The 16,042-nt window shown below is 41.5% G+C and overlaps 1 protein-coding gene across 4 annotated transcripts in view; it reads right to left on the reverse strand.

Annotated features, from left to right (window-relative positions):
* SLC44A3 (solute carrier family 44 member 3) overlaps positions 1–16,042 on the reverse strand; it is a 40,961-nt gene that overhangs the window by 8,443 nt on the left and 16,476 nt on the right. For all 4 annotated transcript variants that reach the window (XR_012588632.1, XM_074597056.1, XM_074597055.1 and 1 more), the window contains exons 10-12: positions 13,525–13,690; positions 8,268–8,424; positions 5,648–5,731 (exon numbers count right to left, since the gene is read on the reverse strand). Coding sequence is in view for 3 of the 4 variants with exons in the window: in XM_074597056.1 (XP_074453157.1) it covers positions 5,648–5,731; positions 8,268–8,424; positions 13,525–13,690 (407 nt within the window). In the remaining variant the exon portion in view is untranslated. The remainder of the gene's footprint in view (positions 1–5,647; positions 5,732–8,267; positions 8,425–13,524; positions 13,691–16,042) is intronic.

Consider the following 16,042-nt stretch of genomic DNA (forward strand, 5'->3'; position numbering starts at 1 on the left):
CTTGGGGAAGAGAGGATTGCCATAGCAACAGAATCTTCTTAAAAAAAGAAGCAGGAGACCTGCTGGTCTCACATCCCACTTCAGCTTCTTCTGCTCTGTCGGCGTTTTCAGCCTGATCTGATCTTGTTGCTGCCAACTCTGGCAGGGGCTGCCCTGGTTGCTACCCGCACTGCGACGCTGCGCGGCTCAGCCTGGACTTCACAGGGTCTCAGCTCGCAAGCGTCACAGCTGCCAGCGGGATCCCCTCAGAAAACAAAGTCCAGGGTGGGTAGCAAGAGGCAACGACATCTCTGTGGCTGCCGTACAGCAGTCAGTGACCCGCTGAGAAAAGCCATAGTGTGTCTCTCAGATAGTGGTGGGAAATTAGAGCAACGTGGGCCTGCAAGGCCCCACCAAAGAGATGAGGACATGCAAGACTGGAAGGGACTTTCAGCCACTCCAGTGTCTGGCTATTTGAGATTAGCACATCATATGATTTCTTCTCTTAAGTGGAGAGCTCCCTCTTTAAACTACTTAGGGCTTTTCCCTCTCTCAGTCCTTACATTTGGAGCTATTCCAGACAGTTGTCCCTCTGGTCCTTAGGAACCTTCTTCCAACTTCCAGACAGCATTTACTCATGAACAGTTTACATTGACTCATTCTTCTGTTGATCTTGCCTTGGCTTTTATCCCTCCCTGCTGTTTCTCTTCTTGATATACTCCTAGACGGCTGACGGCCTTGCTCTTCCCCTTCATTTGTCAAAGAAGCCACACCAGGATACTCCTGTCCCTGTGAGATAAGCCGGATCACAGAATGGTAGGGGTTGGAAGGGACCTCTGGAGATCATCTAGTCCAACCCCCCTGCCAGAGCAGGGTCACCCAGAGCAGGTTGCACAGGAACGCGTCCAGGCGGGTTTGGAATGTCTCCAGTGACGGAGACTCCACCACCTCTCTGGGCAGCCTGTGCCAGTGCTCGGCCACCCTCAGAGTAAAGAAGTTCCTCCTCATGTTTAGGTGGAACTTCCTACGTTCAAGTTTGTGCCAATCACCTAACCAGCAACTTGTACAATGGCATTTATCCCCTTGTTTCTGGTGCAAGTACTTAATCTCTTACCTTCCAGGACTGAATCTGCCCTTTCTGCAGCCTTGTTAACCCCTGGCTATTGTCCTGTGGTTGACAAACACACAGAGAACATTCTCCTCCCCCACGTCCAACCAGTAAGCACACAGCTAATATACAAATCGTTATTTTTGATTCTTAGGCTAATTACTATCTGTAAGAAACCCTTCATTAGCCTTCCAAATTTTCCCAAGCAGCCCAAGAAGCACAACTTTCCTTTATTTCTGTTCCACCTTATATCTGCAATCTGGACCCACTGGAGAAAATCTTGTCCTTCAGCTGTCCTTGCTTCCTACTCTGTGTGTCATCTGCACTCCCCATGGCTGTCATCCAGTGGGTAGGACCAACACAACTTTCTCCTCAGAGTTGGGTGTCCTTTCCTGCAGCATCGCACTGCTGCGCCTGGGCTCCACTTCAAACACAGGGTTGGACCACAAAGACTCTGCTTTAAGTGCCCATTGCATCGTGACTACCTCACTACTGGAGTTGCTTACAGTGGCTTCTGCAGTTAGGGTGACAATGTTCTCATTTGGGATTTCTGAAATAAAACCAAACTGAACATTTTCAGAGAGCTGTTAATAAATTGCTCTGATTAAAAGCACTGAATTACTGGTCACTTGCTTCACAGCCTTTTATTTTCTCTCTCTGATTTTTTTTTCTTTTTTTTTTAAATGGGATAGGGGAGAGAAGAACGGTATCAAAGCAAGAATTAGTCACTCTTGTTCATCTCTATCCCCTACATGGCTCACCCTACAAAACCAGTAAAGACCTAAGGAATGTTATTTCTTATTACCGCTTATATAAAGTCTCTAGAGGGAAAACAAACATATTTAAAATACAATTTCACTGAAGATTAACATTTCAGCCTACTGTTTTTTCAAATGATTGAAAATTTCAAATGACTGAAAATCTAGAAGCAATTTTGCCAGTAGCATTAAAATGCAGTATTGTTTTTGGGAGGGAAAAGAAGTACTTGATGGGGTGAGGCACAATGTGTTTGGCAGCGCAGAGGAGAACTGTACTTACATTAGCACATGAATTTTGGTTTTATCTAGGTCACTTCTCCACGAGGCATTTAACCACAACCTCCTGATAGGCTTCCATCCAAAGTTTAAGAGACAACCAACTGCCATGGATATACAACCATTAGACAGACTGGCTTCTGCTTTTTTTACACTAGACAGTTGCCAGCTTTCGGTGTCAGTGAAGGGTCTCAGTACCAGCAAATGCAGGCTGACACACTGCTGCCTTCAGTAATGGCTACCAGGGGGCCCGGAAGGCTACGCTGCAAGTAACTGCGCCGGTGAAAACAGAGAAACCACAGACTGCACAGCAACTCCTTCAGAAATCCACGTGCTGCACTTTGGAGCGGTTGCTTGCCAACTGGCTGCGGATGAACCCAAAGCAGACAAGGAAAAGCAAAACTATCCTGAAATAGCTATATTGTTTTAGGAAAAGAAAAAAAAAAAACAAACAACCTCACTGCAACAAGGCTGTAAAGAGAAAAAAAAGCGAGCGCTTTGGTGTATCAAAAGTTAAGACTGCCACTACAGTTTAAGAAAGCAGGAGACAGACAGACCCTGTAGCTCCCAAACCACATTAAAAAAACAATATATTCTTTTTACGGAAGAGAAATTTCAATCTCCCAGATTTTTACTTGAGATGATTGGGTATGTTTATCTGGAACATACTGAAACCATCAGAGCCAGAAGATGAAAAATCTGTGGTAATTCTGACAAGTGTTGGCAAACAGAACTGTCAAGTAAGGATAATGACTTTATATTCACAAAGCACTTTTCGTCCAGATAGAACCCAGAGTGCTTTACAATTGTTACTAATGGATTATACACACACATGAATCACTTTGCCCATGACTGAAATGGAACAGCTTAAGGAGTGAACTGTTTAACAGCACGTAGCAACACTACACCACAGTTTAGCACAGGATCCAGTTGCGAGTCCAGGAGAAATTTAGGAAGGCAGAATGTAATTATCCACATTGCAATCTGTGCAGGATGCTGGGTTTACATTACCCCTCCTCCAACAACCACCACTGGAAATACGGCAACTGTCAGCGTCTGGCGCAGGACTCTGTCACGACGGGAAGACGACAGGCCACCTTTCTCGTCCCGTTTCAGTTAAGTTCCAGGAGAGCGGAACAAAACTTAGCTGAGCCTGCAGAGAATGTGCCACTTTGGGATGTATGCAGCTATCAATGTCAGTGTGAAATCCCACCTAAAAGATGGCACCTCAGCCCGAAAAGCACTCTTTGACAGCATAACAGAGCACTCGGTTGATACCGCACGGGAAGAGAGAAGCTCGTGCTCTTCCACCAGTGTTTCTTCCTCCAGCACCTGTTTCTCATCTGCAAGTTCCCCAGAGGGAAAACAAGGGGCTCTGTTTAATCCTGATTAACCTTGTGAATGAAGGGGCAGAAAGAATTTAAATCATCTAAGCAATACAGCAACAGGTTGAAGAAAACAGTGCAGAAGGCAGAAGTGATGGGAAGGCTGACTTTTTTTTTTTTTTGAGTTTCAGGTAATTATATACTTACTAGTATAATGAAAGTAATGCTGGAATAAAAGGCAAAAATATAGTAAGGAAATGAGCTTTGGACCAACTTTTATAACAGCTGTTCCACATTTCAGTAATTTCAACTCACACAAAAATAAAAATCTGAACTAAAAAATATTTGCAAAATGTTAGAAACATAGGTACAAGCAATTTTTGGACCCCTCCCAAGTCCTACTCTCAAGTCCGTGTTCAACACCGATGTGAAATTTCAAGGCTGTACTCAGCAGCTTTCACTGACCTCAGAAAGAGCTCTTAAGAGCTCAGTACTTCTCTTAATCAAGCCATATGTTAAGCTGCTTAAAACTGCATATTTGTCTTTTTTTTCCCCTTTTCTTTCTTTGTTACATTTGGCTGCAGATTTTACAAAATTGAGGAAATAGGCTTGAATACATTCTTTATAGGAAAAAAAAAACTAATTAGATGCATTAATTACTCTATGAAATGCAATAATCTGAGACCAATATTACTCCTTCATAGAGATAACATTTTTTAAAATTTACAGTGTGTTCATGTTATTCTTCTCCTCTAACCCTCGCCCAAATTGCCCTGGATTTGGAGCACGTGGAACGCCATCATCTTTGCCAAAAAGATGTTCAAACAAACAATTATCTAACAGCAAACACAGTATTATGATCATTAGGTTAGAAACTACAACACTTATTAAAACAGAAATTTGCCTACAATAGATTAGGAAACAGGAAATCTTTTAAGGGAACAAGAGCTTTTAAGGGAACAAGTTTCAGCCTTCTGAAACAAAAGGAAGAACATTACAGTAATTAATTCTTCTTTTAACAATCACATAGCATACAACAGCTGGAGAAAGTAAACACTAGGATGCTGGATATATCTTTGAAAGGCAGGAAGCCAAGGGGAAAGGGTGACTACAAATGGAAAGCCTGGAGTCAAAACTAACTCTGAGATTCCTCACCAAGTCCCTGACCATAAGATCTACTTAAAAAAAATGTAAGTCTGGAAAATTCATTGTCTAGAACCAGAGAATTCACTGCACGAGTATTTAATCTAGGCTGAACTAAGTAAGAAACTTTCTCTTCCTAGTTGTCCAAGATTAAGCTTAATTTATGCACCTACTTTAGAGGAGAAGTCAGACCCTTTATCAGCATTCTCTTGTTTACTTCACTACCACCCTCCACCACGAGAACAAAGAAAGCAACAGTCAGAGAGTTCGGAATCAGCATGAACACCTGAATCCCTTTCACATTAAGAATACCACATCCACCAGTGATAACAAAAGGGGACTGGCAAAGAGAAAAATTAACTATTTACAATGATGTATACAGAGCTGGAAAACACTTGGAGAAAAGCATCAGGACAGAAAAAGTAAAGTATCTGAAAAACTGCTGTATGTTAGAAATCATCCATTTCCAATAGAAACACTTTTGAAACAAAGCTGCTAACAAAACAAAGATGTCTTTCAAAGAAAGAGAATATGATATCATCTGGCGTTTTCATCATGGATCATATTCCCAGATATATTGATAATGGAAACCATCCAGGAGTTCAAGTTTCTGTGTTCAGGACTTTCTAGGTGGAAAATACTGTATCTAGTTTAATGACACATCTCCAGGTGGGTTTCTTACTTCTTCATTGCTTCCTTCCACCCAAACCCTCGGTATTTCAGTAGTCTGTCTGGCACAACTCAACAAAACGTTAAGTCTTCTTACCTTCCGAAATGGCAAACGGCCCCCTGAAAGGGCTATCTCATGCTCTAATTACTAACAAGTTTCCTAAAATCTTGCACCTGCCATGTTTGTCAATTCCCTGTTCCTTTGCAATAGGTTCCATCTACACTCGGAAGACTTTTTTGTTTGTTTAGTTTAGGTGGCCAGTGGCAGGGAACTTTGGCTTGCAGGCACTTGATGCGGCTTTGGTCGTGCTAAATGGAGGTGGCGCACACACGCGGTTTGGGGACTAGGTACGCAGGTGGCTGAGTGACGGAGGGATGACAGAGCGTACCTGGTTAAAGTATCTTAAGCAACTTTCCTGGCACCAAAACCAGCAGAAACAGCACTTGAACAGGCACTTTGCACATGCACTCTCCTGCAATAAAATGAAACGTTTGGTTACTGGACACAGAATTAGACTCAAACAAAACCGCTGTTTTAGAAAAACTTGCTCTACGGGTGACTGAGTCTTCTAATAAAGCGTTCACTTAGGCAGCAGATATTTCCTTTTGGATTATAGGAACTGCTTTTAATTCAGACCCTTCAGTAATTAATGACTGACGAGCTGAGCATATTTTTTTTTCTTCCTGTGGATGGAAGATTCTTCTCTGGGAAAAGAAAATAAGTTCTGCAAATGGCTTTGTGAGCAAACAGCTGCTTGGAGAACAAACCAGGCAAGTCAGTAACCCTTACAGTACTTTGCCGTCATCAGGGAGTACACTCACAGATTTTTAACTTTTTTGTTTATCAAATGACTGCAATCTGAAATGACTGGTACCCTAACGAACAAAAATAAAAGAATGGGCAGAAGGACTTACATGCACACGTGTGTGTACTGACTCAGAGCATACCTTTCATTTTTCAGGACAGGAGGAAAAGCATGTATTAGAACAGACCATTGATCTATATCAATTTCACACTAAAAACTGAGCAGAAAAGCTCAGAGTTTGTTCCCCCCCTCCACCCCCACCACATCACGAGCTCAGAACTGTTCATAATATAAAGATTTTACCAAGCAACAGAAGTAAAAGATATCTTGCTAGCCACAGTAGCCTTCCAAATTTAACTGGCTGTTTTTCCTCAGCAAAAGGAAATGCAGTTCAGTGATACTTGAGCCTTTTTAACCTTCTTTTGCCAGAGGTCCGAATGTTTTTGTTTTGTTTCGGAAAGCAGAGATCTCTCAGTCACTACATGAAAACCTCAGGTCGCCACAACTACCAATGTTCGTGTAGAAACCACGAACCGCCCAACTTTTTTCCAAAGACGTTCTTGGAAATATTCTAGGAATAATTCCTTTAAAAATGTAAACACACAAACAAAATGCAAAATCCTCACATCAGAGAAATACTTCAATCTTGCTGTGTAGTGCTGGAGAGATAGTTCACTAAAACTGTATTAATCTCAGTAACTACTGTTTATTAAAAACCAGAGCAAGGGACTTCAGCTGCAATCCCCTCTCTGATTCTGCTTGAAGGCTGCTGTGTAGTAAACATCTGTGAATTTACCTGCAAGCTTACAGATCCCTGGCTTTTCCTCCAGTTCACAGAAAACAGCAGCGTTTTTTCCAAGGGTGGTAAAGTCTGGGTGAGCTCTACAAGAACGCAGCATCACTTCTCCATCGTTTAGTACCACTACTCTGTCCCTCTGTGGAAAGAGCCTCAATGGAAAGGGGCCACAGCCTGTCCTTTCTTCCATGGGAAGGAGAAAGGTTACTTTTGGGGGGGGATCCTTCTGTGGACTGGGGACACGATCTGCCCTGAGCACTTTACAGCCTCTTTAAGGAGCAGTTGCAGCAATGGGTCATGTCACACCCTCAGCTGAATGCTTGGCAACTGGACCAAAGGGAGCTCGTAGCACACTGCTATATATACAAACTATCCTTTGCTAGTTCAATCTTCTACAGCTATTCAGATTACAAAACTGGATACCCGACAAGTCCACTTACTCTGCTTCCCCTAGAGGCAGAAAATACTCCATCTTCTTTCTAGCACAACTCATTCCACCTATCATCTCTAAACAAAGACTTTCTTCAGTTGACCCAACTCACCAAGTTTTATAACCAAGGCTTTCATATGAAAGTGCCATAAACCCAGACACTTACATATCTTTCAAGTATCTTATTACAAGGGGCTTTTATTTAAGCATTCACAAACTATACCCCACACATGTGCTTCCTAGGTACCAGGGAAGGTCAATGTAAATACCCTGTCATAACTATACATAACATGCTTCAAGGCCAAGGTAAACTCTGGAGGAAAAGACCTACATTTAAAACCTTTGCCTAAACTGTCCTCTAAAATCAGAGCTGTGCAGTCGTGACAGCCCTCTCTCCTTGCCTAGGTGTCAGAACTAACTGCAATGGCAATTTCCAGAAGAAGATAATTGCGGAGATGCACGCAAGATAGACAGAAGGCAAGCAACAATCAAAACAGGCCAGCTATATTTTTTATGTATCTTAAAAGATGGGGTTTGCATCCTACACAAATCTCTGGAATAGTTCTTGTTTCATACTTTCTTTCTATAAACTCATATTACAAGGCAAATGAAATCTTTTCTAGAAGATACTTCATATGCAACAATAATGTTCTTACTTTTGATTTTTTAAAATTTATGATGCAAAAATTTTAAATAGAGCATTCTGCCAAATTTCTCTTTTATCCTTCATAAAAGCCTTTATATATAAACATTAAACCGAGGCTGCATTTAAATGCATTCTGCATTTAAAAATATCTGAGTTGAGAGAAAAAAAGGAAGCACATGGAAAAAGCTTTCTTAACAAAGAAAAGGGGATAAAATATAAAATCCATATCATATCACCCATTTTTAAGCAAGAAGCACATTTTTCAAATTTTTTTTCATGAATCTCGCCTTTTAACTACTTTTTTTATAGTGTTACAGAAGTATATACCTACCTTTTGTCTTAGGATATTATAAAGGTACAAGAGAACAATCCTTGGTATTCTCAGTATTGCGATTAGAAAAGAGCCTTTTACAGCGGTTCCTAGATGATAGCAAAAAAGAACTGATATGGAAGACAGGACTGGGTGAGGTGGTGGGTTATTTTTATTTCTAGAAAGAAAAAGAAACAGTTTTAAAATGTTTTAGAAACTTATTTAAGAAGGTATACATTGTATCCTTTCAGTATTTGGAACTTTAAAGAATTAAGCTGGTATCTCCTTCCCCACTTGAACACCAGTTTTCCTACTGACTTCATCTGAATGTTTGCTTTAGTCCAATGGAGAGCATAAGTGATTCCTTCAAAATCTCTGTTATCTTTAAAAATTAATAGTTTGCACAAGAAACTGAAAAATAGAAAGGCCATGATAAGAGTGTGACTGGTTGGGGCTAAAAAAGCTGTACAAATATATTTTTAATAAATCCTCACTTCAACAAGGATTTAAATCATACACACTGTATCAAGGTAGGTATGACGGCATGCAAGAATCCTGAAGGTATCACTGCAGTTCATTCAAAACACTAAATACTTTGCAGCTGAGAAGTTGTATTTAAATATGTGAATATACCACATTATTTTAAATAGGAAATTCCAGCAAAGCAGTTGCTGCATTTATTATTTTTGGTGTTACAACTAGGGGAACGGCTTGGGGGACAGTGGAATTTTATACTGAATAAGGCAGGTTTGGGGTTTTAAGTCATCAGGTTTCTGTGTTAGAAACACATACACTGCAATACAGATGAGTTATTCTATCCATATAGTACCATTGTTTCCTTTTCCCTTGTACACTACCTTGTATATGACAGTCTCAGTCAGATCTCAGAATATAAAAGATTAGGTTTATGCAAGTTAAATGTTAACCAAGGGTAAAAAATACAGAAAGGACAAAGTTTACTCTTGTGTTAATAATTTACTAGCTACTGAAGAGAAAAATGAAGAAGGGTTTTGATATTTTTAACAGGACTGATTAATGATCAGGAATGTCAAAATTTGAAGCTTAGATAAATTTCCACCCATTTGGATGCCTTTCCACACCTCCTTGTCCTAGCAAAGGAATTCTCACGAGAACAGGGTCTGACAAGGCTTCTTGCTTTGCATCCAAACAGATTACAAAAAAAGCAAAGATTTTTTCCTTATAATTCTGGCTCAGCGTAGGAAACATAGGAAAACGGGCAGCTAAGCACGACAAGAGGTGATGCTTGTGACTCTAAACAAGCTCAAGATTGGCTCTATCATCCACCTACACCCAGTTACCCCTAAGGATGGAGTTTCACCCAGCTTTGTACATTATATGGCTGCAATCCTGAAGTGAGTTTAGCAGAAGCACACAGTCCGCCACACGCATGAGGCTGTGCAGGCAGTTCCTGCCGGGCACTGAATTCCGTGCGTGTAGACTGCACCGCGTGCACACGAGTGTCAGCGAAGAACAGGAATCTGCCCGACGGAACTGGTTACAAGACTGAGTGGGGTCCCAGCTTGCTCTTCCTCTTTGGTACTCCTATTTTATGTTACCATGGGATTGTCTGATTTACATAGAACACTATTATTCCAGCCTGTGAACCTATACTCAATACCACATCATCTTTTAATAATTCCCTTTCTTCAGTGCTGCCAATTGTCTTTATTTTCTTATGAGCTCTGTGACACTCAATATCTTTCTTAACACTGAGCTCCTCAAATCAAACGATCACACATGCATCTCAGCTTTCATTTTAAAACCATTTTTTGTGTGAAGAAAAAAAAAAGTAATTGACACACCCAAAAGACATGGATGTTTGAAGGGGGGGGGAGGGAAAAGCAGCATTTCCTTAAAAGCCTGTCCGTCTTTTCAGAACTGTGCCTATAGTTTTTTTCAGTGCTGCCTCATCTGTTTCAATGACTGCCTAAGAAGAGATTTAGTGTAAAATACTTTAGAAGTGTTAAGGAATGAATTGTATATTCCTCAAGTAAATATGAATCTAAGTTTTTAAACACATACAATAAATGACAAGATTTGTAATAAAAGAGACATTATCAGACTAACAGAGAACACACAGGCTACTTCCAACCGCCCTTTTATCTGCTCTCAAAACCACAAGGGACAGATCCAACTACATACACGCTGGTGGCTCTTTCACATGCCTCAGGTCATGTATGTACAAAGGGCAACAGATGCTCATACATATTGCAGATGTACTTGAAAAGGGAAGAGGAATCTTTTAAAAATTTGGTCCTAGTTCATCTCTCAATGACTTTGGTGCAAATCCATAAACCTGGATTTCTGACTTCCTGGGAGATGTACATATTTCACCTCTGACTGAATCCATGGGAAGTTGTGGTGCTGAATACCTGAACACCTTAGCATCAGGTGGAAACCCCCAATCCTGCCAATGCTTATATACTTCCTTAATTTCAACCCTGTGCAGTGACATACATGCACTGGAGTTATTGCACAAGCTCAAACATGGACAGGACAGTGACACCTGTGACATGGGTCAAGTCACCATACCACCTTCCTTCAAGCCTAGAGAGGGGAAAAGCCTCATCTCACTGGAAAGGTAAATAAATACACACATAATGCCTAAACACACCAAGATGAAAATAAACCCTGATGTAAAACAGCAATAGCAACATAAGAAGTTTTTTTAAAAGACTGAGCCCTTTTCACAAGTCATGAAAGTAATCATTGAGCAAAAAAGTTCTTTTTATTTTATTAAAGAAACAGAATCTTTCATGTATTCATGTTTCATCTGAGATTAAAGAAGGCAAAAATCCATCTGCAGTGGTAGTACTACAGGTCAAACATATGCCACCTGTAAAGTTAATGCAGCTAAAATGACTGCCTGCCCTCCCCATCTGCAACTCCACCGTGGCTGCCGGCCGGGCAGCACATCGCTGCGTGTGCTGTGCAAGGAGATTTCCGCAGGGAAAGGCCGTGCCATTTCCTCCGGAGCGCTTCCAAGCCAAGAAGAAAGCCTCCCTGTGAGGTATCATAAACAAACTCTTGACGTGCCTTTATGATGCTGCCCCAGGGAATACATTAAAAACACACAGCAGAGGAGCTCAGAATTGCTGGAACAGCTTGAGATAACCCTTGCCCTGGATGGTGCGACTGCTCTTGCAGCCGAGCCTCCTCTCCCCATTCCTGCGCTGCCCCGCGTCTCTGCAGAGCTGTGCCGGCAGACTAACGGCCGGGGAGAGTGATCACCACCGCAGAAAAACTGCGTTTTCCCCTTCCAACACAGCCCACGTCACCTGGCAAGCAAGGGGAGGGCTCGCCAGCAGAGGTACAAAATGATCTCAGTACAACTGGGTGCAGGAACCTCCTGTGCTCTGCGGCCAGTTCCCGCAGCAGTAAAAAATAGCTGGGAAGCGGAAGGCCCTAACAGGGCAATAAATGTCATCACAGCAGCTTCTACAGGTGCTTCCCTGCTCTGTGTGAAGAAGATATGGACAGTGTCTTTGCCTTGGAGACTTAGATGATTTATGGTACCAAAATGCACTGCAGCACGCAACAGCAGTAAGTCAGTGAAACTGCTTTTCTTTCCTGTGCTTTCTCAAGCAAGCCAATTTAAATGATCCCATACTGCCTCAGCATTCAGCTGCTAAAGCAGAATCAATTGCTAAAGCTTGAGGAACATAAATTTGCTCAGAAGAAAAGAGCAGCCCGTTACCCACCGAACCACAGCCACGCGAGTTACTTGTGTTTAGAGCTTCAATAGGAAAAAGGAGGTGACATAAGAAATGCAAGTTCCTCCCTTTTCAAGTCCGATCATGGCATGTAAAATAATAGTGTGAGACTGTCTACAGACCTCAACCTTTGAAAAAGCAGCATTTTAGGTTTTGTCTGCACTTTTACTAGCAGGACGGCTGTTGTCTGCACAGAGAATCCGAGCAGAGACAGGCTCCTGACACACGTGTTAAACACTGCCCTGCCTTGGCCTTTTGGATGGGAAGGCAAAACGTTGCTGAAAACCCTGGTGGGCCCTGGCTGTGAGCAGGTCTCCCAGCTTTGCTGCTTTGGCTGGAGCAGGGGTCCCTGCAAGCAGGGTCCCCGCTGCTGCCTCTGTGGGCAGAGGGGAGCAGAGCATTTGGAAACCTTGCAGCAGGAAGCCTTTCTATCGGCAACTGAAACATCCATTCCAGAGACCATCGACAGAAACCTGCTACCTAGGTCCTGGAGAAGCCCAAAGCCACCCTTCTCAGCCGCCTGAGCGGTCCTGGGTGGCTGCAGCCAGTGCGCCAGGGTTCCCGGTCCCTCTCCCACCCAGCTCCTCAACTCACTCTCAGGTCACCTTCCTCAAGGGCTAATTTTCCAACAAATGGAGATTATCACCATACTCTTCTAAAACAAAACAAACACCTTAAAATGCCAGGGTTTTTCACAGATCAGAAAATCCCATCACGGGGTGCAGAGGAACGGAGCAATGAGGGTGAGAGAGCGCAGAAAATGCTTACGAGAAAAAGTGTTTTCAGGATACTACTCTCTTCATCATCAAAAAACTCAACGATGTATTGTGAGATTTAAATCTTCCCCTGCAGTGACCGGATAGCACTGCTCCAGTGTATGAAACCAATATAATTTAATTTTGCATTATTGAAAGTCTAGAAACCAGTATAAATCATGAAAAGTAGAGATTTTTCCTCACTTCCTCAACATTTACATTTCAAGGCAATATACAATTCAAGAAAGTTTGTTTACACAACTCTAAATTCTTAACAGGGGTGTTAAAGCATTTACAGTCAACTGAAAATACCTGCACAGGATGAAAAAAAGAGTAGCAGCCTAAGGCAATTATGCAGCCAGAACAAATGGAAACCCAGAGCAGGGATGAACACTTAGGAAGAGCTGGAACTGGCCACGAATACATGAAATTACCGAGGAGCTCTATATGGCATCTCCTTTTGGAGCACATTCAGTCCCCTGGAAAAGGGTCAAATGCAGCCTGTGCCTTACGAACGACAATTTCACCAGAGTCAACCGAGCTCTACTGGCTTGTACCAATGCTCAATTTGGTCCGGTAACTCCAGGGGTAGGGGTGAGTCACGTTAATATCATACACATTGTAAATTCTTACTCAAAATCTTGCACCAAGCAACATTATTTTATATTAAATTGGACTCCAGGATACTGACACAAATTGCAGTCTCTCTGAGACTATTTTGCCTAGAGAAAGATTGAAAGTAAATGCTGGAAAATCCCCCCAGCTATACGGGGGCAATTCTGCACTCACCTGTTGAAGTAACAAGTAACCACTGCCCCCGCAATTGTCATCTGCTGACAGGCAAGAATGAATTCACTAGTCCAGATAAGGCCAACGAAATGATACCATGCCATGTAGGAAATTCCGGACAGAGCTCTGTATTCTACCTGTCCTCCTGAAGCAGTCTGCGCAGTACCTGGAGTTGGGATTACACCACTGTATTATTATAACGCACCAGACCAGAGAGAGGAGAAAAAAAAAAAAAAAAAAAAAAAAAAAAGGACACATAAATGCTTCTGTACCCTTTTTCTTAACTTTCCTTCAATAAAATTATTAACAAAAATAATTCAGGTGCTACTCAGTTCTGTCCGTTCTAACATAGTCAGAGTGCCAAGCTTTTGTAATTCAAACAGAATTTTGAAAAATAAAATTTCACAAAAAGCAAAAGTTTGGGTTTAAATTGGGATTGAGACATATCTGCCAACAAAGTCAAGAGTTCATCTACAAAATAGTAAAGACTTATGAGAAAACATTACCGAAGATTTGAGTAATCAAATGTTTCAGAAGTAAAAGTATTTCTTAATTTTCTTAATTCAAATGTGAAAAAAATTCATAGTTATGAAATGCTTTAGATTTTTTTTATAAGAAGCAAAAGAGAAAGACTGCAGAAAAATATAAAAGATGCGTCACATACCACTGCAACAAAACAAAACAATTATTTTAATTACTATCACTAATTATAACTATGGCAAATAGTTTTCTGTTCTCTATACTTTGCAATCTTTGTGCAAAATGCAGGCACATAAAGCTGACATCTGTACGGCAGGATATGCTGCAGGGTTACTACTGTATTCAGGAACACTGACAAATTCACTTATTCAAGCTAAAAAGAAATTGCCTCCGCTTCTCTTAGTAACAAAGGATTTATTCCATATTCAATAGACGGCTTTTCACAAAAGGTGGGGGTAACTCAGTTAACTTAGCAATCAGACCTTTCCCTACGCAATTCTATTTACGCCACTTGACTCTGAAGTCTACTCAAGGGATAACGCCATCGGGACATTTATTCCTAGTGAAAAGTCTCTAGGTCCATAACCTGCTATGTTTTTAGTTTACCAAGCCTTAAGTCTATTAACCTTAAAGATAAACATGTTCACAGAATAAAACAATCTCTGGAGGTGAGCAGTTTCTTATTCTAACTCCATGAAAGAAATAACAAAGCGAGACATGGAACTGTCTATTACTGCTACAACGGCATTGTAACTTAAGCTTTACCACTCCACGGTCTCCCACAGGACAGCACATCACCTTCAAGTTCAAAACTACCACAGATACAAAGCTACCTATGAAATGCTTCACTTATTTCTGTCCTATTTTTCTATAGTCACAGAGTTCATACTCAACGGTAGCTAAAAGTAGAAACAATAAAGCTTCGCTCTCAGCAATACCATCGGGTCTAGACAAGCTTTATAAGTCTTCAGAACCAAGGTCCGTTTTGTCTGTAAATTATGAAAAATATTCATCTAGATCATAGTAGCACTGCAAAATTATTTTAAAGTCCTTTGACAGGATCAAAAATCACTACATCGGTGCATAATTATTATACAGTTTAAATATGTATATGCATAAAATAAATTGAATTATTTTACTCCTATAACATTAGCACTACAAGAAACTCATCCCTCTCAGACGCTGAGAGAAGAGCTATTTGCTATTCAGAGGCAAGAAGAAAAGAGTAAGTCTGTGAATAGATTTATAGCCTACAAACTAAGCATTCTTCCCAGAGCTAAATCAATCTTATTCTCAGCACTCTTGTAATCAAGAGCTGCATCCATCAACACAGCACAGCTGGCCTCAAGGAGGAGTGTGTAGGTTCTGTGTGTCAGACTTGTTCTTCAAGGCAGCCTTTGCTGAAGCGCAAACACAGACATATGGGCCAGCTATTTTATTTTCCAAAGGGAAATCTGAGCTAACCAGGCAAGCTCTTTGCAGTGCTGTACGGTTGGTCATTCACAGAAATACTGTTGCTTCCATTATATTCAAATGTATTTTAAGCCTGTGAAATGCAAGATACTCGATGGTGTGAAAAAGCTACTACTCAGATCTCCTCTGCCCTGGGTTTTAAGACTGGATGCAACCTGCAAGTCTGGAGGCCCTGGATCGCCATTTTCTGCAGCACACACAACTAGCCAAACGTGATCATTAACCATCGCCTACAGCCCTTACTGAGGGAACTCGTGCAAATGACAGGTCAATGAGATACAAAAAGGTCTCCTACCTCCCCATTTTTATGGGGAGACATTATGCCATTTGGTAGCAGAATTAAGCACGTTTTCCCCCATACAATCCACCTGGACATTTCCCAAAAAAAAGGCACATTTCAGGCTTTGCTTCTGTAGTTTTTCATGAAGACTGACAAATGTATGTACGGTAAACTAATTCTCTTTGCTTTTTACCAGCCTACTGAAATAACCACCCGCAGTAACGCCCGTGATGGCTCGATGGCCGGCCTCACAGACGCGGATGTGCAGAGCGCTGTGCTCTGCTG

This window comes from Larus michahellis, chromosome 8, assembly GCF_964199755.1.
Source record: "Larus michahellis chromosome 8, bLarMic1.1, whole genome shotgun sequence".
In the NCBI taxonomy this organism is placed as follows: domain Eukaryota; kingdom Metazoa; phylum Chordata; class Aves; order Charadriiformes; family Laridae; genus Larus; species Larus michahellis.